At 38.4% G+C, this 27,940-nt stretch overlaps 1 protein-coding gene across 1 annotated transcript in view; it reads right to left on the bottom strand.

Moving 5' to 3' along the window:
• Positions 1 to 16,856: 16,856 nt before the first annotated feature.
• The window catches only part of LOC145769930 (BTB/POZ domain-containing protein 10-like), a 130,643-nt gene continuing 119,559 nt past the window's right edge, over positions 16,857 to 27,940 (bottom strand). The window contains exon 10 of the mRNA XM_082581480.1: positions 16,857 to 20,025. Coding sequence (XP_082437606.1) covers positions 19,951 to 20,025 — 75 coding nt within the window. The 3' untranslated portion in view covers positions 16,857 to 19,950. The remainder of the gene's footprint in view (positions 20,026 to 27,940) is intronic.

Below are 27,940 nucleotides of genomic sequence, written 5' to 3'. Positions count from 1 at the left end.
TGCAGGGACGTCCTGTCACTTCCGTTCGTCGTAGGCTCCCTCGGGAGCTATGCTCCGTTGAGCTCTTGGGCTTTGGCGGCCTTAGGTGTTCCTGCTCGTGGGGTAGCAGAGGTGGCTAGAAAAGTGGCCTCCCTCTCAATCGAAGGTTCCCTCCGTGTCTGGAAAGCTTGGAACGCCGGGCTCACTCGTGGAGGGGCTACGTCATAGAAAAGACGATTCCAGCAATCAGAAGCTCAATTCCCCAACAGCAGAAGCTCTGCAGTAAGCATCCGAGCGCGCAAGACAGCAAACCACCTCAAAACCCGCCAGTAATTGTGTGACGTCATCATATGTTAAATCTAGTGTTTTATTATCAATTTATCTGTAAACAATTGTCGTTTCATCAGCATGCTGCAGCTCAATGAAGAATACAATCATCATCAATAAAATAAAATAGCAATATATGAATTAAGTATATATTGCATATCGTGAATGGACTCATATCATCTATCAATGACGTAATATCATTAACAACACTGGATCTGTATTTTCATATTTCAATATTTTAGAATATCACACACTACCTTCTTCCGATATGCTGCTCTTTCCCGCTCGGATCAACCTCGCGTTGCTTTTAACTCATCGATAAACATGATTTCCCGATCAACTCGATGCAACCTCCAAATTTTCATCCCACTATTCTATATTTTTCCTGGTAACGTAGCCTAGTCATATCTACGCTTCGATCGCTAGTCCCCCCGACCCATCTGGGCGAACCTGTCTCAACGTCTGGCCAGTGCACATCCGTGCTCGTTGGTTCAACGTCAACACTTTTCTAATACGGTAAGTACAATATATTCCTACATACCATCTTTTTTTTACACCAATTAATTGAGCCTTTGCTCCAGATTTTATATAATTTTCGTCTCCCACGAGTATTCAAATCGTCCTTGTAGCTAAGCTTTTCTTCCTCGTGGGAGACCCCAAAGTTTATCCGCTCTGCCTACGGGCAGACCGGGTATAGGAGTCAAACGTACCTGTGTTACGGTCACGTGATGGAGACGTGGGCGCTGCCTGGCTTTATAAAACTTCTGTCGCCCGGCCCGTCGTGAGCTGACTTTTTTGCGTTTGCAGAAAGCAAAGCCCGTCTCCCTGGCCCGTTCCGCCATTCTAGCTTTTGCGGACGAGTCGCACAAAATTTTCGATCCACACTTTCCTTCCACAGGTACCTAGACTCCCCAGCCTGGCCCCCGCGACCTAAGCTGGTGGATTTCCCTTCCGGGTGCATCGCCACCCCATAATCACGCCGCTCCCCGCCTCCACGGGGCGTGGCAGGCCGGTTCTTTAAAGTCTCTGACCTGGCTATGTTTATTGTGTTCTTCTCGCCGTGTCAATTATTTTGTACTCGTGCGTCGTTGATCAAAATAAAACAGTTCATCATCTTACGTATTTAAAAATAAATAGAGATTTTGACCTTTTTTAGTATTTATACACTGGAATGGCTATGAAAGTAAATACCTCCATGTGACATTTTCCTATTTGTGGTACGTAAGCACCAAAAATAGTACTACTGCCAACCTTGCCAAAGTGTTCCAACTGCAAGCAGGCCCTGACATTGTCCTGCAACGCCCTGACGGTGTCATGGTTGTATGTGACGTTACTTGCCCGTTCGACTACGGCGCGGATTCCTTTCGAAAAGCCGCCGACAGGAAACACGACAAGTACGGCGAGTTATGTGTAAACATATTGGAAGACAGGAAGCGCCCTTGCAGGGACGTCCTGTCACTTCCGTTCGTCGTAGGCTCCCTCGGGAGCTATGCTCCGTTGAGCTCTTGGGCTTTGGCGGCCTTAGGTGTTCCTGCTCGTGGGGTAGCAGAGGTGGCTAGAAAAGTGGCCTCCCTCTCAATCGAAGGTTCCCTCCGTGTCTGGAAAGCTTGGAACGCCGGGCTCACTCGTGGAGGGGCTACGTCATAGAAAAGACGATTCCAGCAATCAGAAGCTCAATTCCCCAACAGCAGAAGCTCTGCAGTAAGCATCCGAGCGCGCAAGACAGCAAACCACCTCAAAACCCGCCAGTAATTGTGTGACGTCATCATATGTTAAATCCAGTGTTTTATTATCAATTTATCTGTAAACAATTGTCGTTTCATCAGCATGCTGCAGCTCAATGAAGAATACAATCATCATCAATAAAATAAAATAGCAATATATGAATTAAGTATATATTGCATATCGTGAATGGACTCATATCATCTATCAATGACGTAATATCATTAACAACACTGGATCTGTATTTTCATATTTCAATATTTTAGAATATCACACACTACCTTCTTCCGATATGCTGCTCTTTCCCGCTCGGATCAACCTCGCGTTGCTTTTAACTCATCGATAAACATGATTTCCCGATCAACTCGATGCAACCTCCAAATTTTCATCCCACTATTCTATATTTTTCCTGGTAACGTAGCCTAGTCATATCTACGCTTCGATCGCTAGTCCCCCCGACCCATCTGGGCGAACCTGTCTCAACGTCTGGCCAGTGCACATCCGTGCTCGTTGGTTCAACGTCAACACTTTTCTAATACGGTAAGTACAATATATTCCTACATACCATCTTTTTTTTACACCAATTAATTGAGCCTTTGCTCCAGATTTTATATAATTTTCGTCTCCCACGAGTATTCAAATCGTCCTTGTAGCTAAGCTTTTCTTCCTCGTGGGAGACCCCAAAGTTTATCCGCTCTGCCTACGGGCAGACCGGGTATAGGAGTCAAACGTACCTGTGTTACGGTCACGTGATGGAGACGTGGGCGCTGCCTGGCTTTATAAAACTTCTGTCGCCCGGCCCGTCGTGAGCTGACTTTTTTGCGTTTGCAGAAAGCAAAGCCCGTCTCCCTGGCCCGTTCCGCCATTCTAGCTTTTGCGGACGAGTCGCACAAAATTTTCGATCCACACTTTCCTTCCACAGGTACCTAGACTCCCCAGCCTGGCCCCCGCGACCTAAGCTGGTGGATTTCCCTTCCGGGTGCATCGCCACCCCATAATCACGCCGCTCCCCGCCTCCACGGGGCGTGGCAGGCCGGTTCTTTAAAGTCTCTGACCTGGCTATGTTTATTGTGTTCTTCTCGCCGTGTCAATTATTTTGTACTCGTGCGTCGTTGATCAAAATAAAACAGTTCATCATCTTACGTATTTAAAAATAAATAGAGATTTTGACCTTTTTTAGTATTTATACACTGGAATGGCTATGAAGGTAAATACCTCCATGTGACATTTTCCTATTTGTGGTACGTAAGCACCAAAAATAGTACTACTGCCAACCTTGCCAAAGTGTTCCAACTGCAAGCAGGCCCTGACATTGTCCTGCAACGCCCTGACGGTGTCATGGTTGTATGTGACGTTACTTGCCCGTTCGACTACGGCGCGGATTCCTTTCGAAAAGCCGCCGACAGGAAACACGACAAGTACGGCGAGTTATGTGTAAACATATTGGAAGACAGGAAGCGCCCTTGCAGGGACGTCCTGTCACTTCCGTTCGTCGTAGGCTCCCTCGGGAGCTATGCTCCGTTGAGCTCTTGGGCTTTGGCGGCCTTAGGTGTTCCTGCTCGTGGGGTAGCAGAGGTGGCTAGAAAAGTGGCCTCCCTCTCAATCGAAGGTTCCCTCCGTGTCTGGAAAGCTTGGAACGCCGGGCTCACTCGTGGAGGGGCTACGTCATAGAAAAGACGATTCCAGCAATCAGAAGCTCAATTCCCCAACAGCAGAAGCTCTGCAGTAAGCATCCGAGCGCGCAAGACAGCAAACCACCTCAAAACCCGCCAGTAATTGTGTGACGTCATCATATGTTAAATCCAGTGTTTTATTATCAATTTATCTGTAAACAATTGTCGTTTCATCAGCATGCTGCAGCTCAATGAAGAATACAATCATCATCAATAAAATAGCAATATATGAATTAAGTATATATTGCATATCGTGAATGGACTCATATCATCTATCAATGACGTAATATCATTAACAACACTGGATCTGTATTTTCATATTTCAATATTTTAGAATATCACACACTACCTTCTTCCGATATGCTGCTCTTTCCCGCTCGGATCAACTTCGCGTTGCTTTTAACTCATCGATAAACATGATTTCCCGATCAACTCGATGCAACCTCCAAATTTTCATCCCACTATTCTATATTTTTCCTGGTAACGTAGCCTAGTCATATCTACGCTTCGATCGCTAGTCCCCCCAACCCATCTGGGCGAACCTGTCTCAACGTCTGGCCAGTGCACATCCGTGCTCGTTGGTTCAACGTCAACACTTTTCTAATACGGTAAGTACAATATATTCCTACATACCATCTTTTTTTTACACCAATTAATTGAGCCTTTGCTCCAGATTTTATATAATTTTCGTCTCCCACGAGTATTCAAATCGTCCTTGTAGCTAAGCTTTTCTTCCTCGTGGGAGACCCCAAAGTTTATCCGCTCTGCCTACGGGCAGACCGGGTATAGGAGTCAAACGTACCTGTGTTACGGTCACGTGATGGAGACGTGGGCGCTGCCTGGCTTTATAAAACTTCTGTCGCCCGGCCCGTCGTGAGCTGACCTTTTTGCGTTTGCAGAAAGCTAAGCCCGTCTCCCTGGCCCGTTCCGCCATTCTAACTTTTGCGGACGAGTCACACAAAATTATCGATCCATACTTTCCTTCCACAGGTACCTAGACTCCCCAGCCCGGCCCCCGCGACCTAAGCTGGTGGACTTCCATTCCGGATGCATCGCCACCCCATAATCACGCCGCTCCCCGCCTCCACGGGGCGTGGCAGGCCGGTTCTTTAAAGTCTCTGACCTGGCTATGTTTATTGTGTTCTTCTCGCCGTGTCAATTATTTTGTACTCGTGCGTCGTTGATCAAAATAAAACAGTTCATCATCAGGTGTATATCATATTAGTATGGGTTGCCCACAAACCTTGGAAGCACTGTGTGGGTAGCCCATAGTCTGCCCATAAAAAATGTGGGCATCCCATAGTCTGCCCATAAAAAATGTGGGCAGTCCATGGTCTGCCCATAAAAAATGTGGGCAGCCCAAGGCCTGCCCATGAAAAATGTGGGTAGCCCATGGTTTGCCCATAAAAAATGTGGGCAGCCCATGATCTGCCCATAAAAAATGTGGACAGATCATGTTCTGCCCATAAAAAATGTGGGCAGCTCATGGTCTGCCCATAAACAAAGTGGGAAGCCCATCAATATTTCATGCTTAGCCCATGATCAATAATTTTATGTAGCTAAATTTATTAAAATGCATTTATATGATCACGCATTTGAAGATTAGAAGTTTTATGTTCCACCTTGTCATTTAGCAACACATTCTGCAAGAAAGCCCATATTGGGCACATATGGCAAAAACACAAAAACCCACATAGAACCCACATGCCCACAAGCCCATTAAAATAGTATATGGGGCCCATATGGGCTTGCTGGCTGGGATGTGTTAAATTGCACAAAATTATACATACAGTCTATAATATAAAGCAAAAACACTGCGATACGAGAGCACGTATATGATATACTGAATTCATCATTTCCAGCAGCTCAGCAGAATTCTTATTCAATTTGGCGTTACAGCTGAGCTGATGATTAGCCTATTGTAAAAATAGCAACAAACAGTTTATTACATCAAACCTAAGCGAATGATACGCTATATTATAGCGGCTATAACGTATAGCTCAACAAAATCAAAACAAATTAAATATTCACCAATACTGATGTGATGTCGAAAGGAAATGGTTTATTGGTGTTTGAAAAGTATTGTTTTGTGAAGCGTTTTACGAACCAATTTACCTTGTATTTGCTTGCAGGTTTCCTTACCAATGTGGTAAAACCTAATTTTTAAATAACATTTGGACACAGTTTTGACTAGCGTAAAAATGTGATTATCGGTAACGGTGCATTCAAACACATGATCCGTGAAATTAGTAAATATCTTGGAATGATTTATATTTCCAAGCACAGCTACCGCAATAGCTTCCACAATGCCTGGACGAAGAGATAATTTCCCAGCTGTGGTAGTTAGTAACCGTTTAATGCATAATTCAGTTTCCTCACAAATATATACAACACTGAAAGAAGGTTTAAAAAGTCCACTTCTATCTTTAAATGATAAGAAGCTGGGTTGAACAAGTAAAGTGTGTCAACTCAGTTCAAAGCGGCACCTTGCACATAACGTTATCTTTGCGCACATTTTGGCAGCATAACCAGCAATGTACGAAATTGCAGCTTTTTTGTAAACTGACAAAACGGAAATGTTTGGACTGTTAGCATAATGCAACGTTTTGCTACAACGGAGAAAATTGAAAGCAATCAATCTCTATTGAACAGAATCCTGGTAAAAGCTGCGGTTGTATTGTTGCATAGAAAACTATTTGTTTTGTCAATTATTTGTTCACAACAACTGAGTTTTTTAAGAAACGCAAATATTATGGGAGAATTACATTTTGTAGAAAGTTAAGTTGTGTTCAGTCGTGTTCTCATTGCTTTAAGAATTGGCGCTCCAGTTGTTTCAGGAACGAGGAGGCGACTGATTCTTAACTAATTCATCTACTTCTACTTGTTTTAAAGTATCAGGTTTGGTGGCCGTGCTTAACTACTGTATATTCATTGATTCATATACCGCAATATTAGATCCTTTCATGCACGTCTTAAACCATTATGGTTTTGCCACCTTTTCCTTTTGTTGGTTTTGTTCCTGTATTTCTTTTTCACAATATCATTTCTTTTGCATTCTGACAAGGAAAAATAAAATGAATTGAATTAAAAACAATGAAAATTCATTACGGGTCCCTACAAAAGCATTGACAAACGCGAGGAATAGGTACACCAACAATGACGGACATCTGAACGTGCTTTCTTCAAAAATCGTAAACGAGAGAAGTGACGATGCGCGGTCTAGTTATAATAAGATGTCTATGGAATGATGGTGGTATATTTAATCAGGTGACCGCTGGTAACCGCGATAAAAGATTTACGAAAAATAAAGGGGAGAAATTCGGTCGTAACAATGAAAATTACATAATACTGTATTCCTGAGTTGTGCAATTCCTATTGTAAAGATATTAACATAAAACACATCAAATAGCCTACTAGAGTTGAAAATTTATTTTAAACGAGAGAAACAAGATAAAACAAACTTGCTACTAGCGTGTAAAAAACATGTGTACATCACGATAAAAACACGTGAGTATACAGAAAAAAAAAGTGAATATGCAGCTGCAGAGATTTTTTAAAGATATTAACATAAAACGCATCAAATAGCCTACTAGAGTTGAAAAATTACTTTAAACGAGAAAAACAAGATGAAACAAACCTGCTTCTGGGGTGTAAAAAACACGTGTACAACGCGATAAAAACACGTGAGTATACAAAAAAATGAATATGCAACTGCAGAAATTTTTTAAAGATATTAACATAAAACGCATCAAATAGCCTACTAGAGTTGAACTATTACTTTAAACGAGAAAAACAACATGAAACAAACCTGCTTCTGGCGTCTAAAAAACACGTGTATAACACGATAAAAACACGTGCATATAGGCTACAGAAAAAGTGAATATGCAACTGCAGAGATGTTTTAAAGATATTAACATAAAACGCATCAAATAGGAAATAGCCTACTAGAGTTGAAAAGTTACTTTAAAGGAGAAAAACAAGATGAAACGAACTTGCTACTGGCGTGTAAAAAACACGTGTATAACACGATAAAAACACGTGAGTATGCAGAAAAAAATGAATATGCAATTGCAGAAATTTTTTAAAGATATTAACATAAAACGCATCAAATAGCCTACTAGAGTTGAAAAATTATTTTAAACGAGAAAAACAAGATGAAACAAACTTGCTACTGGCGAGTAAAAAACACGTGTATAACACGTTAAAAACACGTGAGTACACAGAAAAAAATTAATATGCAACTGCAGAGATTTTTCAAAGATATTAACATAAAACGTATCAATTGATATTCTAGAGTTGAAAAACTTGCTTCAAATATGATATAAAGCATTATAGCAATTGACGGCATGTGTGTAAAAAATCCGTGTTAAAGTGGTGTAAAAGGAACGTAAGTTACCCCAGTATTACATGAGTTCCCTCAGAATTTCACGTGTTTTCACGAGCCAATGTTTATGGGGCACTAATTTCATTTTTCGAGTTCATATTCTTTGATTGGATGCTTATGCTGTCTTACACCAAAGAATAGGATAACGCTTTTCAGCGGTCTGTGGAAGTCTCTGTCAGAGAAAAACGTTGGCATTGATGATGACTGTTCGACCTATACCAAAGCTAGTGCAAAAGCGTCTTAAACCTGATAGGGGAAAGTGGTGTAACTTGGACCAGTGTGTAATTTAGACCAGTCCCCTAACTCAAAAAATAAAAAAACGTTTTGTCAATATTTTTGAACAGCTTGAAAGAAAACATAATAATAATAATAGCCCGGATGTGAAAAACTCAGCGCATTTGGTTTAGAAACGTGGACGGGAGATTGGAATTTGTGGTTTTGGGTATGCTGATGTTATTTTGGGGAGTAGGTTGCTTAGCGCTCAGATGTTATTGGCATGACGTATGAGACTGATATGATGTTGGTATTATCTCCTATAAGGAGATGTTGTGATCAATTACAAGACTTATAAACAAGTATGGAGGTCATAGTTGGTAATTTTTAATAGTGCATGACAGTGTGTAATTTAGACCAGTCATCTCACCTATGCAGTATCGCGTCAGTTCAAAATTCCCAAAGCTAGACTACATTGTTAAAACATGTCAATAATACGCTACCAATAAATATGTTACACAAGGGTCAAAAACCATTGGTCGACAACTCGATCTTTCCGAAAATATTGAAGATCAACTGGTCAAACATGTTTTGGAAATGGAGTCAAGATTTTATGGTTTAAGGGCCACAGACTTAAGAAAGCTTGCGTCTGCCAATAATATAAAATACCCACTTCAACAGTGAAAAGAGTTTGGTTGGAAAAAGTTGGCCTGAGGGGATTCTTGAACCGTCATCCAGAAATTTCATTGCGAAGACCTCAAGCAACTTCGGTTCCAATTACATGCTCCAAAATACACACCCCAATGGTCCAAAATACACACCATATGTGTAATTTGGACCATTTTTTATTGCTTAATTATTCTGTATTTTTATTGTACGTGGTTTATATTTTCTACACTGGTTTGCAAGTACCTAGACTGTATCTGGATGAAAAATAATACACATTGACCAGAAGTTGGCTGAGTTGTGCTTATTTTTCTTTAAGAGGTTTAAAATACAAACCTTTCCCCTAGTTAGCTTGCATTAGCTTTGTTTAAAATTTAAATGATGGCACATTAGAAAATGGACAGAACAGTTCAAATATTACAGAACTATAGATTTTTTTAAATGAATTGTTAAAAATCGAGCAATTCTTCATCATCTACAATAAACTATGGCTCAAAATGCAAAACAAATATTTTCTGTGGAGAAAATCAAATGAACTGTAGGGACCCGAATGAATTTCCATTGTTTTTAGCTTTCTACAAAATGTAAGTCTCACATAACATTTACGTTTCTTAAAAACTCACTGAACCCAACAGTGAGAATAAATAGTTGCGTCTCTTAAGAAAACTCACTTGTTGTGCACCGAGATAATATTGATGGATCATTTTTTACTCAAATAACCTTTCACCAGCAGCTTTCCTCAAGTGATTCTGTTTAATGGCAAGTCATCGCTTTCAATCTTCTCTGCTTTAACAAAACGTTGTATCCGCAGTTCACCTCTGCGACGGAATCTCACCAGGAGTTCACTCCAGTTCGTAAACATTGTTGAAATTTGCCAATTTTAAATTACGTAACTGCTTTGCTTTTTCCTTTTTCTGAAAGCGGTTTATATACCTCTGCACAAAACAATTTTAACAGAGACTCATAATATTACTGAAAATAGACAGAGACTCATAATATTACTGAAAATTAACTCAAACTCATAAGATAACTTTTCAAATCTAAATTCAATTCGAACTCACGAATAAAAGTACTTGAGACTCATTTGCGTTACGTCTGTTGCCATTGAAGCTTTGTTACGCCAGCAGCGGTTCTGCTGTCATCAGGGAAATAAACATTTATAGATCAACAATAAAACCTTTAAACCCCTGCAGAACAGCAAAATGTTCATTGACTGAATCTGACAAATAAATAAGTTATGTTTTCATCTAAGATGTAAAAATTATTTAAACGTAAAAATCCACTGGCATTTTACTTGCTTACTAAACATGTCCTCTTTTTGGGTGATGAAAATATGGTAGGCCTATATGTAGGCGATGTCTCAATAACTATTATACTTAAAAAAAATATTTAGGGTGGGCCAACTTACCTGAGTCTCCCCTACACCTCACAATATGAAAAATTAGCCTACGTTACAAAAAAACTTAAAAATGCCAACGATGGAGAGAAATGGAGGAGTCACTACATGGGTTACCACTGGTCGACCTCTAATATTTAAGCTTTGTTGAAGCAAAGTGGAAAAGAGGTTAATCAATCTGGCAACGTGTAATTTGAAATAGAAATACAGTAGAACTCGGTTAATCCGGATAAAACTGGAAGTACAAATGATTTGTAATCTTTTTCTTGAGAAACAGCTTCGGATTCTCCGGATTATTTAATCCGGATCTTCGCCTATTCCGGACAAAAGTTGCGCTTTCTCTATCGCTTTATCCGGATTTGCCCGACAGTTTTGCCATTTTATGCTAAAACGTAACGTGGCTTATTGCGAGAAATTTCTTATCTATTGTTCCGTTAATGTGATGCAATAAATTATTGCGGATTTCTTCTTTTCATGAACAGTAATCCCTCCTAACGCAAAATTCTTGCCGAAATGCCCAAACTCGTACTGCAACTTGAAAAGATGTCTGTGGAATTTTCGGCGGTAGCCTATGTCGGTGACGTTTTTCCAATAGAAGACTTTGTTTGACCGTGATTTGTTTGTAAGTTTTCCAAAGAAACTCGTCTTCCGTAACTGTTTTCAAAAGTTTTGAGTGACTACAGATTATTCCGACACGCATGTCTGAAGATATAACTTTTGCCAGTGTGTTCTTGCGTTAGACGCAGAGTCTACAAATACATTCACATTTTACATGCATTTCAAAAGAATTCTATCACTGGGTTGCTAATGTGGTGATCGCGCGTCTCGGAATTGGCAGATGACTACACTAATAGTCCAGTCGTTGAAAGGTTTTACCTTGACTTAATTGGTGTAAAGCTGAAATTTTGTACATTGGTTCTTTTCATTGTGTACAATGACCAAAAAAAAATCCCCGTGAAAATTTTTTGGTGAAAAAAAGTTATCCGCTTTTTTCGAAATTCCGCCATTTTTTTCAAAATGGCGGATGTCCAAATACTGAATTATTCAATTTTTGTGAAATTATTGTTAGTGTTGGTGCTCATTTAAAAGTAAATTTCATACTGCAAGTATTTCACATTTGCAAAGTTGTGGTCCGCCGTGATTGCCGGAGGAAGTTTACGGATACACGGAAAAAGAGTTCAGGGAAAATGCCTGCAAAGAAATTACGATCTGTGACAAGGAAATTCAAGCTTCTGAAGCCTCCAGTATACTGCGTCAAAAGGGTGCTGATGGGATTAATGCTGCCAATACTAATAGAAGGGACAACACTGTTGCGACAGCTGGTCGAAAAGTACACATAGACTGTCGTAAACATTATAGGCCTACTAAGCCAATCGATGTACAGCTTAAGAAGAACAGAGAGGAAAGTGGGTCCTGCGTCACGAGGAAACGAAGTGTTCGAATTCTTGATGGCAATTTCGGCAGTAAGACTCATTGTTTGTTTTGTGGGACTCGAGTTCTCACGGATAGACCTGGCTTTAGTTTTGTTAAAACAGATGTTTTTGCAAGGACTATATTAGAGTGTTGTGAGAGACGTTCTGACGATTGGTCATGCGCCGTGAAAGGTCGTATTGAATACTACGGTAGCGATTTGCATGCTGCAGACTGTTTATACCATCATTTTTGTAGTGTTACTTTTATATATGGATTTAACGTACCCTTGCAATGCGGCGGAGTACCTGAGGCAAAATGTCGAAAATTTGGGCGACCGAAGGATGAGGAACAGGACCAGGCATCTCTAAAGATGTGTTCTCATGTTGAACAGAATGATGAAGAACAGTTAACGATATCAGACCTCAGATCTAAAATGAAGGAGTTTTTAGCAAATGATGATTGCCTTCCTTATGGATCAAAATATCTGAAGACCCAATTATAGAAATAGTGTTGAATCTATTTATGTAAATGAAGGTCAGGGCCTTCATTGCATTGTCACTATGAGAGAGAAGACATCCGAAATCTTCCGATCTCATTTCCTAAAAACAAGGCATGAGGATGATGAAGAGTCACAAAGGAGAGAAATAATTAAAACTGCGGCAAAGCTCATCAAAAATGGTGTTCCATCTGTTAATGATCACTATCCAAGCACAGACGCACTCAATAATAATAATAATAATCGTGTTTTATTTGCCCCCATTGCGATACATAACATACAGTAACACTGCGATCACAGATGCGATAGCCTACAACAGACGACAGGAAGCAGCGAAGTGACATATAGGCCTAGTCTTCGAGTCAGCTGCTCCCCTTATTTCGGCTTACCATTAGGCCTAAGTGTCTGTGCTGAGACACAGCCGCGTGCTCTGGAGCAGTGTCGAACCCACGTCCTTTCGAACGTCGCGCAGACGTTTTCACCACTCGGCTACGCAACCGACACTCAATCTCGGTCCTGCTCTAATGTAGCCCACTTGCCTGAAACTTTACGAACACTGTTGAGTTCCTTATTAGTAGGAAAAGACACAAAGCAAAATGTTGCAAGTAGGCCTATTGGCCAAGTTGTCAGACCACGAGCGGTGATTGCACCATTGCAAATTGGTCTTGCTGTTCAAGGACATCATTTGTACAGGTCGAGATTTCTTGTTGATACTTTACAGTTTACACAGTATGGGATATTGTTCTTCTTACGCAGAAGTCCTGAGGTTTGAAAAGAATGCAGCTGATTGTGTAGCGTCAGAATCCATTGTTCAAAAGAACATAGACCTTCTCGAAAGTACAATGTTATTTGCAGCTGATAATGTTGATCATAATATTATCACCCTGGATGGGAAGGGGACTTTCCACGAGATGGGAATGATTGCTGCCTTGACACTGGGTCAGAAAGCAAACCGTGTGATTCCAAGGCACAACATATCACAACTCAACATCACAAAGAAGACTAGGATTGAAATCATGCAACTCCGCTTTGCCAATGAAGCGCAGAAGACATCACTGGCTGGTTATGTAGCCTACCTTTTTCTTAGGATCAAACCCTGAGCAATATTGTGAATGGTGAGGCCGAGGATGACGTTAATGTGCATGAACATAAACAAACGAAAAAATGATCGACTTGATCAGTAAAACATTTCGGGGTAGTCTAAAGGCTGCAAAGTGATCAATGCCCCAGGGGATGCTGATGTGCCGATTGTGAAGGCTACTGTTCTTAATGCAGTGTCACTCTCGACAACGTTGATTGGAGAAGACACAGTTCTGTTGGTCCTGCTTCTTCATTATGCGCAACAAGCAAACAAAGATCTATATTTCCGTTTCGACAAGGAAAATGCTGACAAAGTGTATCAAAAATGGTGATGGGTGAAGAATTATGTTCCCAATTACTTTTTCTATATGCCTACATTGGATGTGACACAACATCAAGAATCTTTGGTGTGGGTAAGAAAATCTGTGTTTCACAAGCTGGTAAAGGGGGATGCTACTCTGAAAGACTGTGCCAATTACTTCCTTCTTCCAAAGCATGCAGTAGCATCCATTGTGAACAAAGATTGTCAAGCGATGGCTGTGATTTTTGGGGGCACGCGGACGGACTCCCTCTCGTCAGCACTACAGAGTACTAAGAAAAAAAGTAGTCTCTTCCCAATCATTTGTGACACCAGAACGCCTACCACCTGCTGAGTCATCGACAAAATTTCACCGTCTAAGGGTTTACTACCAAATAATGGTCTGGCTAGGACAGAAGAGTGATATGGAAACTTACGGGTGGGGTTGGAAACTGAAAGGCAGTCAGTTTGTGACAACAGAGTCGGACATGAATGCGGGTATGCGGCCCCAGATTCCCTGTTATAGATTATCCACTGCAACTGCCTGTAGCACTGCCAGGTGTAGCTGTAGGCAGAATAATCTACCCTGTACCTCAGCATGTAGACAGTGCAACTTGATGCCTGTGACAATACGTAGGGGAAGGGAAGGTAATTTGATACACTTTTAACATTTTTGCCTGTTAACTGAAAATTATCTGACACAAACTATTGATTTTAAGCTGAAATGAAAGTCTGATCCCTTACACACTTTTTAAAAACATTTTCACTTTTTTATTTTTGTTACTTTTTTTTTAATTGAAATTTTAAAAACGTCACTCAAATGTATCAAATTACCTTCCACGGAAGGTAAATTGATACACCCGGAAGGTAATTTGATACAGTAATACTAATACAGAAATCCCCTTTGACAGCAAAGCAATAAATGAAAATTTAATATGTGATTGGCGTGCTTGGGTGCAAAGATGACTGTTGAGGCCCATGTGTGCAGCCAAGCTTCTGCAGCGGGATGGTCATGGGAAGGATCATTGGCTGGAGTTCTTATTCAAGGGGGGTGCTTTGCACTTTTCTCATGTTTTGACAGCAGATAGCGTGTAGGCCTACGAAAGCCTATATAATAGTTGTTTCCCAAAGTAGCAGGTCTTGTTAATAAAGAATAACTTATTTAAAACAAGTAGATCAATGTCAACATTTATTACAGTCACAAAAAAGAATTTAATATACTGTATCAATTTACCTTCCCCACATGTATCAATTTACCTTTTTAAAAAAAAGTTATAAAATACTGATTTTTGTATGCTTGGATGCACATTGCAGAAAAAACGTGACATGCCCTTGAAGCCTTATCAATGAACTGTCAAATGAGTTTGGTTTCATCTTTCAGGAACTTTTCTTTAATTTTCCAGACGAAAATAATCATGAGTTAAAATTTTTACGAAAATACTCAAAAAACACACTTTCACAATTTTATGCCATAAAAGCACGAGTTAGCTGCATGGTGCAATTTTTGTAGGCATTATTTTCACAGATCTTCCACCTAATGACAATATTTTTGACCAATATTTTTTGTACATTTCTGTAGGGGGGGTGTATCAAATTACCTTCCGTATCAAATTACCTTCCCTTCCCCTACAATGAGTCATTACTGGATGAAGATGATGACCAGGACTTATTAAGCAACTGAATGTAAATAACTTAATAAGTGGTCTGCGATTCTTGTACTGCCAGTGTTTCACTATTGGTTTTGTTTCATATAAGTCTTTCCATTAAACTAATTAGTTAATTTCATTTTGAATTGTCTTATTGAATTCCTTACCTTTGAATTGTCTTATTGAATTGAATTCAAAACTTTAAACCTAGGGATAGACGCCAGAATTAGAGCTCTAGCATGAATATTAAGTGAATTATTGTCATTATACTGTTTTGGCGGCCATCTTGAAAATGACAACTCTCCGGTGCTCTGATGCTCCTAGATTTTTAATATATTATTCTTGATGAAAGATAGGCCTACTAGAAAAAAACTTTGGAAAACCTTTTGTAGCAATTTTTTTGGGTCAAACCATATATTTACCTGACTGTAAGTGAACAAAATAATCGTTTTTGGAACAATTATGCATTATCGTACCGGCAGGCTATTATATAATATTTTGTTAATGTCACTTCGTTTAAAGTCAAATATAAATGTTATTGAGTACCTACTTGCTTATTAATTGTGACAATGATAATATCATATTTTAAAGAAGCCATAGTATGACGATACTTCGAAAAAATATTCAAATTTTGTTTATCCGCCAATTTGAGAAAAAAAAATGGCGGATTTTCAAAAAAGGCGGATAACTTTTTTTCACCAAAAAATTTTCACGGGGATTTGTTTTTGGTCAATGTACATAATCAACAGAAACAATGTGCAAAGTTTCAGCTTTACACCAATTAAGTCAAGGTTCGGCCCTTTTTTTCGCTTCAACGACTGGACTATAATGCGTTCAATTTCGGTGATTTTTACTGATTCCCTTCTATCTAGGTAACGTCAGGCTTGATAGAACTGTCATCGGTTAATCCGGATGGAATCGCCGGTCAAATCGAATCCGGATTAACCGAGTTCTACTGTACTAACTGCTTCGTTCGAACGTATGGCAGCCTAACTGAAATAATAACTAATCACTAGCTCGTCACGAAGGTGGACACGAAGATTGGCTTCCTTGCCTTCCCGTCCACTTAATCTTCAACCACCAGGTGTAAGCCTGGATACGACAAACAAAAAAAACTAGCTCGTCGTCGTCGTGTGAGCCTCTGGGCCGAGAGTCTATCCTTTTACCACCCCAGATTCACGATGTTCCCGGACTACACTGGAAGGCTACTAGAGAGCAGCCAGTCTTTGGTTTCATCATCCATAACACGCAGACCTTCCACTCAGTTAGGTGGCTTGAAGGTGGTACAGTCATTGATGTGATCTGCGGTCTGTTCCTCGGCACCACATTGACAGGAGGAACCGATATAATGTGACGAATGAACTTTATTGTGTCATCACAGCAAGCATAAAGATCGCCCAGCCTCGTTAAGTACAGGAATGGGTAATTTTTAATGACTGTTCAAAGAAAAATAGAAGTCTTCAAAGTCAGAGTAGAAATTTTTCCAAATTTAGCTGAGAAAACGAATAGATGGTATTAATCAAAAGTGCTTAAGGTTGATTTCTCATTTATATGAACAGCAACTCAGACAACTTGCATTTTTATTTTTTAATAGCAAACATATACGAAAATCAACAGAGTATTGCAAAAAAAATTCCCGTAGCCTGGTGTTGTGATTTGAATAAGACAAGTTTGTAAGACAATGAATAAAATTAACGTCATATCACGGTTTTGACTCATGTAGCATTGTGTTGTGATTTGAATAAGACAAGTTTGTAAGACAATGAATAAAATTAACGTCATATCACGGTTTTGACTCATGTAGCATTAACTTTTTTTCTGATTTTTTTGTCAGTATGAAAACAGTAACCAACACTTTAAAACACAACCCATTGGTGAAGTGGAAGTGGTTCTTGCAAATATAATCAATAATGCATCAGCAAAAACACAGAGTGAAACGTTGTAGAAAATAGCCTACCAAGCAAATAAATTTTCTTTTGTTTGTGATGTCAGTGCAATCACATAGACAAATGAAATTAAAGATGCCATTTCCACAGATGCTTAATAACTTTCACGTTTATTTAGACCATATACGTTTGTAGCAATACTAGCACGAAGAGGAAAGTAACCAATGAAGTGTTGGACCTAACGCAGCCATAAGCGAAGGGTACCCGGACATTTTGCCGAAAGGACTAAATGCCGATTGGAAAAATCGCCGAAATTATACAAATGTATTATCATAACGTAATAACACACACCGTAAACCGGGGTGGCTTTGGCCCAATTTTACTATTATTTTTTATGTTTTCTGTGATATTCTGATTACCAAATGACTTCGGGTTGATTTTATATTATTATATTGTAGACAGAGCTCTTTTGCTATCATAACCCAAAAATAATTTTTAAATTATGTCAATTTGACGTGTTTGTTTTTTTAACAAAACTTGGGCCAAAATCACCCCGTGGTTGGGGTGACTTTGGCCCATGTCTGCTTTTGCCTTCCCATCCTACCCAAATTTTATTTTGAACAATGTAACAAAGTCAGGAGGGTGTCTTTGGCCCAAAAACGGGTTAAAAAATGGCAGTATAGTATACACTATACAGCATGTCACAATATAACCCAGTGACAATTAGGCATACAGATACATTTATTTTCCTCATGGATTTTCAGGTAGGGTGAGTACGTTTTTTTTAAGTTATGAAATTATGAATGAAATACTATTTAGCCTAATCTGATTGTGATTTAATAAGCATGTATATAGCCTACAATACTTCTGCCTCACATTCATTAAATTTTCTCTAGCATAGTCGGAGGTGAAGTTTGAAACAAACTGCCGTTGGGCCAAAGCCACCCCAAACACGACAGTTTTATATACTATTATACAATTTGGCATTTATCTGAGATATAAGGATTTGTGGAAACAAAAAAAGTATATACACCTCATCACGACATCCCAATAACCCACATTAAATGAAAAAAAATTAATTAGAAAATTATATTTGACATACTTTGACAGAGAAGTTTGAGAATGTTTTTTTGTTAAAAGTTTGACATTCTTTAACCAACCCAACATAATATCATAAAAAGTTTCCTATATTAGTTGTATTCATAACACTGATTCCTGAAATTGAAAATACAGATTGTTATCTTTCATTTGACACCAAAACTGAGTATAAAAATGAACATGTTAGAAAATTACACCATTTCATGTAATTTTATAAATTTTGGGCCAAAGTCACCCTCAAGGGCCAAAGCCACCCCGGTTTACGGTAACCTTTCGGAAAAATGAATTTCGGCAAAATGTCCGCGCACGAAGCGAAGATAATTATAATCATTCCGAAATTAAATCAGTTCAAGCAATACGTTGGCTATATTGACATCAACACAACGGGGTGACCTCTATAACCCACTGTTGCTTAGTTTTATGAAATCAATTGTACCCCCATAAACATTGGCTCGTAAAAACACGAGAAATATACGTGTATTACACGAGTTTCCTCAGAATTTTACGTGTTTTTCACGACCAATGTTTATGGGGACTTAAACCATTTTCAACTAACTTTTGCATGCTTAACTAGCAGAGACTAAAGGTGCCAATTGAACAAAGCGTTAAAAATACATATAAAGCTTTCTAGATGACGTATCACGGTATCAGTCATGGTTTTATTGAAGTTGCAACTACAAAATTTTACTGTGAAGTTTCGAATGCTCATTGGAAGATGACAGCAACAAATTGGATATCGGCATTTCTATAAGATATCATAGGAAAAAAAACTGCTGAGGTGTTAACTCGCATGCTGTACCAAACGAAACTTATCACGAAATTTCATTCCAGGTTTTTCCACGATGACTCAAAAGTCAAAATATCGCAGTCAAAACAAGTTTGCGGTGAATTTTATCACATTTACGCTTCAGTAACACCGATTAAGTAACCTAATAAGAATCAATGAAGAATTTAGAAATAGTTTGAAACCCAAACACATCAAATTGAATCACCAAAAATAGACCAATTTGGCTCTGGCTGTCAAGTGGTAGCCTAGTCATTCCTTGCAAAAACGACTTGTTGAGAAAACACGCATGGTGACGATTATTTTAAGGTTAGCTGTTAGGACAGACATTCTTTCAATTTTATGTGATCACAACTCGTGGTAAATAAAGCGCAGTATGTCACCACTATACTATGAATCTACACTTTCAAAACGTCACTTACAACCCAACAATTGTTGGATGAAGCGCAAAGTTGATTCAAAGCAAAATTAGTTTACTTGTGATCAAACACGAGCTGTTTGATGGCGTTCGTGCCATGTTACCCAACAGGTCTCAAAAACCTTTTACTAACTTGTAAAAAAAAAAAGTGTACAATTACTTAGTTTAACAATTACAAAGGTTAGAATACAAACGTAATTTTTTTTTGGAACACTTTGAATTCATTTTACAAGAAAAGTTGTAAAATTGTTTTGAACTCAAACCCTCTTGAAAAAAATTGGACCAGTGGTTTTACTGTAGGCAACAGATGCTGATACAGTGTGAATCAAGACAAATATATTTTTGATAAAATCCTGCATTTGTTCACACCCAGAGATAATTCGGAATATCAAGAATACGGATACAATCTAATTGCATATAAATAAAAACTTAACTAGAAGCACAATAGTTTAAAGTCCACATTTCAACCAATCACGCGTCTTCTCCCTCGTCACGTGACGCCACATTTGGCAAGTCGTCAACAAGCTCTGCTTCCGCTTGAACAAACTAAAAGAGAAACACACATGTAAACTTCTATATGTTTTATTTTGGAACTACTTTATCATTTATTAGATAACCCAGTTTGATGGTGTGTGACTGATTGAGCCTGGTTGGTTTCAGACAAAATGTTTCATGGAACATGTTATAAGATTTATATCAATGTCATGTTTATTATATGTTTGACAATCAGGTCTGTTTTATCTGTCAGCAATATTTTACTTATACAGGATCATCAATAAAGATGTAAATGCAAAAAAAACGAACCGTTTTTTTTTTGTGTTTTTTTTTTAAAAAAAAACTTGGGCCAAAAAAAACACTCGTTTTTTGGTTGTTTTTTCATATTTTTCTGGAAAAGTTGCAAATTTTTTTTACAATTTGCAGTTTAATTTCATTACAGCGCTCTTGAAAAACGTTAAACTAGTAAAAATGGTTTTTATGGTTGTGCTGAAATTCCTAAGTGTTAGTGTTTGGCAGCAGCATATGTTTTTTGCATAGTCCTACGTTGTTTCACTTTTTTCTTCATTCTCAGGCATGTTTGTGGCATTAGACCTGACAAACGTTGAATTAATGCAACTTGATACATGACATAATGTAGATGAGTTAATTTCTTTTTCCTTTTATGGAAGTTAGCCTACGATGTTAGTATACCGGGACTGGTTATTCTTGTACACACTCAATGGGTTGACGAAATTTTGGCAAAAACAAGATGGCAGTATTCAGAACACACATTACCTTGTTTGTGGTAAATTACTAATGTAAGCTATTGCCAATAGCTTGTTTAAACATGTTTTTTAACTGATAGCTTAACAACGATGCAGGCTATATGCTGTATAAATGTTGAAACAGAAGTATTGTTTTCGTGTGTTGTAACTTGTAAGGTCTTATACACTTTGTCATTGATGCTTCATTGCTTCTTGCAGATCATTTGTGACATAATGCAAGAGATCTTATCACTGATATTTTTAGCTGTCATAAGTAAGTGCATTTGTCAGAAAAGGTTTAGGTTAATGTTCCTTTCAAATGCCCACCACTCATGTTGACTATTGCTAGTAACTAGGCCTACCAACCTTGAATAAAGAAATTTTTCCTTTAAAGTGGAGTTTTTCAGCACTGCTCAGTGTTCACATAGTGAATAAATGCTTCATAATACTTTTCCTGACAAGTATAAAGTTTTACCCATATTCCCGCAATGCAAGATAAAAATACAAAACAAACATCAAAGATGAAAACTTATTTTATTTGGGAACTAGGCCAACTATTTTTTGAGATAAAAAGAAATTGACCTCTTGTCGTTATGCACCAATAAAACCATGATGCATAACTTTAATTTTTTTTTTATTGGATAGAGGAAATATTGACGAAAAGATTAGCAAAAACAGAAAAGTGCTAAAGTCTCAAAGTCCTGCAAACTAGTTCAAATTGGATGGATTAAGTGCAACCATACTTCTTTTAAACATGTCTATCAGTGGCGGCTCGTGCCATGGGGCTGCAGGGCTGCAGCCCCCCCTGAAAGAAAGAGAAAAAAGGGAAGATATGTTTTCCTCTGTGTTTGTCCGACCCGATTACTTTTTTCACTTATGGATTGCGGATTGAAAATTAAAATATTTAAAAATTTGTTTGGAAACATGGCTTTGGGACAACATTCTTTGCAGCCCCAGATTTTGGATTTCAAGTGCTCTGATTGGCTAAAAAGTATCCTTGAAGCTCCACCTCTTTTGGTATTTTACAGAATACATAACAGCAATTTTTGAATCTGTTGGGGCTGCATGGAAAACAGCCCCCCCCCCTAACCGAATAATTCTACAGACTTTTTAAAGTTAAGTTTTGTTTCGCAGAGTAGCGATGAGACATGACTGTAAATGTGATAGCTGTAGGATTAGGGTATTCAACAGGTTATAGGATGTACCGGTACTAGGGCAAGAAAACAACAGTGCTAGGACAAGAAACAATAGTGCTAGGACAAGAAACAATAACTTACACTGGATCTCGAACCTCAATCGTCTTAGGCTACTGTGTGACTGTGATGTGCAGTCTGACCATAAAAAGAGCTCAACACCTGCTCTCCTGGGCCACATCGAAACCTGCTTTTGCCTGAGGATGGGTTTCTTTTATGTCCGGTTTTCTTTATCCATCCTATTATTGCTATTACAAAGTGGCTAGTTTTACACACTTGTTGCCATAGTTACAATCAGGTGTTGCCAGAGTTAGGATTAAAGTTAGGTAGGGTTAATTAAGGTAAGGGTTAGAGTTAGGAATAAGGTTAGGGTTTTGATCTTTGCCCAGTTTTGATCTTTGCATGTGACTCCATGCTGCTGAGGGTTGGTATAGTATTTTCTAGGGCAAGGAACGATAATTGTTTCCACTCAGTGATCCGTCAGGAGTGATAGATAGTTAAGTTAGGTGCTTCACTAGTGTCTGCCCTCTAGGTCTAGTACCGGTATGCTGCAGAAGTGCATCTACATGAATGATTTATCTTCTGAATTAAACGGTCTTTCTGTTGGCTGCTGCATTGGCAACTCCTGTCTTCAATCATTTAATGTATGCTGAAGGCTTGTGTTGTTTTGCATCAAGTGTCAAGGGACTCCAGAAACTCATCAATGTTTGTCAAATGTATGTAGTTTCTCATGACATTATATTTAATTGCAACAAAACTGTTGGTGTTTTATATAAAGCCTAGATGTTGAAATTTGGCTATAATCCGATCATATATAATACGGTATTTAAATAAAAATCGTATCTGCTTTGAGACCCTTGAAATATATTGGAGTAATAATTAACGCTGCTACCTGATGATAAAGACATGAAACGACAATTACGGTCATTGTATTGTTCTGAAAACATGTTAAAAGCAAGGTTTTCCAAACGTTTGATTGCTGTTAAAAATGTGTTGTTTCGTTCCTATTGTATGCCTTTATATGCCTGTCAACTATGGTGTAACTATCTTCTATCCTTACGTGTTGGATACAATAATTGTTACAGAATGTTGTTTAATCTGCAGAGACGATGCAGCATCACCTCTGCATTCGTTGATAACAATATCACCATTTTTCAAGCTTTCATTTGTAAAAAATTATATCAGTTTGTAACCCGCTGTAACTTGTCTTCCAACCAATGGATATATGAACTAATGCGAACAGACTGTTACTCTCAATCTTTGTATTTGGTACATTACGACTCAGCTCTTCGGAGTTGAGTATCTGCTTTGTTTCTACTTTCATCTTGAGTCTGATGCAAATAAATAAAAAAAAAATGTCATATATATATGGATACTCTTATTTTGACTCTGAATCTACCTTCATTTAAAAAAATTGACAATGATTTCATTTGTCTTAACAGGTTTATGCTATAATAATTTACACTTTAATTGGAACATTTTGCAATTTATATACAATGGATAATTCTGTAATGTCATTGAAAAAAATTAGGTTTTCCCAGTTGTCTCTGCAAGAAAAACTTAGCATCAAAGCACAAGGAAGACCCACTCCAAACCTTGACATTTCCCAATCATCCACCAGTAGAGGTAACCCTTATGCAAGGAAGTTTAACAGAAATGTGTATGATGATCATGACTGGCTGTGTGGCTGCAACAGTGAAAATGCTTTCTTTTGCTTTCCCTGTTTACTGTTTGGTGGAGATCAAGAACATTCCTGGACCAAAGTAGGTGTGAAAGACCTGAAACATCTCAGTAGAAAGACAGAGAAGCATAGTAGATCAACTTTCCACATGAACAATACTTTGAGTCTTTCAGTGCTTGGCAGAGTTAATATTGCTACACTTATAGATTCTGGATATCAACTCTCCATTACTAAACATAATGAAGAAGTAACGAAGAACAGAACAGTATTGTCAAAGATTATAGATTGTATAAAATTTTGTGGCAGATTTGAATTGCCATTAAGGGGACATGATGAAAGTCAAGGCTCAAAAAATCCTGGTGTGTTCATGGGGTTAATTGATTTTGCTTCCAATCTTGACTCACACTTCCAAAATCATTTTAATTCTGCAAAGGTATTCAAAGGTACATCCAAAACTATTCAAAATGAGCTTTTGGAAACGATTCTTGAGCTTTGCAAAAGCAAAATTAAAGAAGAAATATCACAGTCTGAATTTGTAGCAATCATGTGTGATGAAACTACTGACGTCTCAGAGAAGACACAGATGGTGATTGTACTACGGTATGAAAGTCATGGGAAGCCTGTTGAAAGATTTTAGGTTTTTTTTAATCCTGCTAACCAGACAGCAGAAGCTCTGTCTTCAATCCTATTTCAGGAACTTAAAGTTTTGCTTGGGAGCAATACATCCAAACTTGTAGCACAAACTTATGATGGTGCTGCTGCTATGAGTGGTGCAAGAAATGGTGTGCAATCAAGAATCAAGCAAGTATATAGCAATGCACACTTTGTCCATTGTTATGCACACCAGCTAAACTTGGTTATACAAAAAGCCACTTCGCAGAATACCAGTGTCAGAGTCTTTTTTAACAGTCTTTCGGGAATCCCAAGTTTTTTCTCCAAATCTCCTCAAAGAATGGCTGCTTTGGACCAAGTTGCTCAAAGGCGTATTCCTCGCCCATCAGCAACACGATGGAATTTTAAAAGCAGGACGGTGAATGCTGTATCGGAGGTAAAAGACGCACTTATAGAATGCTGCTCAACTTTGGAACAAAGCAACTCTTCGGTGACTGGCTTTGCTGCTGCTGGTATAAAACGAATGCTCATAGATCCAAAATTTGTGTTTTGGTTAGATTTCTTTTCGAAAATCATGCCTCATGTTGACATACTGTTTGCTCAGCTGCAGTCTGTGGAGCTTGAGTCATTCAAAGTGCAGTGCTCTCTGGATAATTTTCTGTCAGCAATACAAAGAATAAGGGAAGGCATTGCTGCAGACAATGAGTCACCTTCACCCACACGGAGAATGCCTGAATCCCAAATCATTGATGCTAAAGAAGTATGTGATGTTGTCTTAATGCAGTGTCAAGAAAGGTTCAAGTTCACCAATCATCTTGAAGCAAGCACTTTATTTAATTTGAAAAATGCTTCACAATATGCAAGACAGTTTCCAGAAAAAGCTTTAGAAAAATGTTGTGAAGCATACCCTATGTTAATCAAAGACAAGCTCAAACCGGAGCTGTCTGTTCTCTATTCTAGAAATGACATGCATTCAGTGAGTGGACTTGTGCAGCTGCTTTCGTTGCTAAACCTGGAAGGAATGCAATCAACTTTTTCTGAAGTAATAAAGCTAGCTAAAATTCTACTTACCACTCCAATGTCAACAGCAGAACCAGAACGTTGCTTTTCATCACTGAAAAGGATTAAAACCTTTTCCCGCAGCACCATGTGTACTGAAAGACTTTCTGCATTAGCCATGGTGTCAATAGAAAATCGCTTAACAACTGAAACCAAAGATTTCAACGAGAGGGTAATTGACCATTTTGCCATGGCAAAAAGTCGCCGAATGGAATTCATCTATAAATAAAGGTCCGCTGTCCTTTATATGTGATGCTCAGTAATGTGTAGCAAAGAGTAAATGTGGCACCTATGGCTTGAGCGAGATCAATGGTTATAATTACAATATGTGTGTGTGTATTTGTTTGTTTTTGTAATGTTAGGTTCAGTCGTGTTCTCATTGCTTTAAGAATTGGCGCTCCAATTGTTTCTGGAATGAGGAGGCGACTGATTCTTAACTAATTCATCTAGTACTTGTTTTAAAGTGTCAGGTTTGGTGGCCGTGCTTAACTATATTTATCGATGCATATACCGCAATATTAGATCCTTTCATGCACGTCTTAAACCATTAAGGTTTTGCCACCTTTTCCTTTTGTTGGTTTTGTTACTGTATTTCTTTTTTACAATATCATTTCTTTTGCATTCTGTCAAAGAAAAATAATTTGAATTGAACTGAATTATACTTGCCGTCCAGTGGGCATTTATACTTGTGATAGAATTGAGATTTTGTCTTTGTCCTTCTGTATTGTGATACATGCAGGGTTGCTAGCTGGCTTCAGCTGGCAAAAGATAATTTTTGTAGGAAAGAATATAAAATGTTAACTTCCAAGCATTTTTAGTTCTGGAGCAGTGGGTGCATACATGCAGGGTGCTCCAAAAAAGATGTAGCTACGGTTATACTACATGTATACTGCAATATACTGTGTGTGTGCGAAGATTATGTACTTTGTAATGAGATCGTTTTTAACTGCAAAAAGTCGTTTGCTATGTATTTTCTAACTAATCACTTAAAGTTAAATTTAAATCCAATTTCACGGCTCAACGGAAGTCAAATCCAATTTGTAGATAGCGTCAGATACTTGGGTGTATTTCTTGACACGGCAATGTGTGATGACAAGGATATAAACCGACAAGTACGATCATTATACTGTTTTACCAATAAATTAAAATTTTACAAGAGCTCCAGTGAAGTTAAAAATGTTCTCTTCCGTTCATATTGTACCCCAATGTATGCATGTCACCATGGGAAAATTATCACCAACGTGAATTAATCGCTTGCGTGTTGCATTCAATAATGCATTTAGAATTATTCACCATTTGCCCAAACATTATAGCGTAGGCTACGTGAACATCAAGTCTTGTGTAACATTGTATGTCATATAACATTTGATGCATTACAACGGAAAAGGACCTTTTTTTTGTTGGGTAATGTGAATCATCGTCAAACTCTATTGTTGATTCCCTGATAAGGTATGACTGCTATCGTAACTCAAACTACCTCCTTCATTATAATACCACTATGTAGGCTATGCCGTTACCTAGCCTTGATGGCTGCTATGGCACAGCAGTGATATCAACATTCTAAAGTTTAAATTTCTTTTTATAGTTGGGTGTTTGAACAGATTAAGTATGATATTTCATTTTGAATATTGATTTTTGTTTCGCATGTTTAATTTGTGTGATATGGATCGCATGATCTGAAATGGACGATTGATTAATAAATTTATTGCTTACTTCAGCGTCATTCCTGTGAATGTACTTCTGTTTGTCTTTTGTTTCTGTGTATTTTTTTTGTGTGGATCGTATGTGGACAATCGTGTCCGATGCCGGCGATCGACAATAAATATTTGCAGACAACAAACTGAGCGAACTATTGAGAAAACGACGAAGTGCATAGAACATAGTTTGATTTGTATTTAGCACTGATTTTGAATATAAAAATTTGAAATATTAGTATTTTTCAAGCTCTACAGCAGCATTTTTGGCTGTTATTCCACTCCCAAATTTCTTTTGAAAATGCTCTCAAAATGCACCAAATTAAATGTAATTGTAAAAAATTTTCTGGGGGAGGCCCCCCAGACCCCCCGCCGTGGGTGTCGCCTTCGGCGACACGCCCGCAAGGTTCGCCTGATATCGCCCTCCAACAATTCTTGGATATGCTGCCTTGCAGCCCCCCCAATTCAGGAGGCCACTAGCCGCCACTGATGTCTATGACAGCTCAATGGTGTGATTAAGGGAAAACAAACATGACTATGACATTACAAAGGAGTATTGAAACTCTTCAGGGAAAATAAAAAACATCAAAATGTTTCCATCTTTCACTACATTTAAATGTGATTTGGGCTAAAAGTTGGGACATTAGCACTACGCTGCTTTTGCCAAACTTTTCATTAATCTTTCCTCTACCCAATTAAATTTTTTTTTTAAAGTTACGCATTATGGTTTTATCGGTGCTTAACGACAAGAGGTTAATTTCTTTTTATCTCACAAAGTAGTAGCTAAAACTTGTTTTAATGTTCATAAACAGATAGCCCACCCATAAAACATGGGGGTAGAGCTAAAAATTATCCAAATATGTTGAGCGGTTCTTGAGATATTGCCGTTTTTCTATTGCTCCTTATCTATGAAGCCACCTAGTGGCTAAGGTTATTTCACTTATAACTCGAGAACCGCTTGTGTGGTTTTCATCAAGTTTG

This window comes from Aplidium turbinatum, chromosome 5 (assembly GCF_918807975.1).
Source record: "Aplidium turbinatum chromosome 5, kaAplTurb1.1, whole genome shotgun sequence".
NCBI classification, from domain to species: domain Eukaryota; kingdom Metazoa; phylum Chordata; class Ascidiacea; order Aplousobranchia; family Polyclinidae; genus Aplidium; species Aplidium turbinatum.
This window is presented reverse-complemented; position numbering and strand designations above follow the sequence as displayed.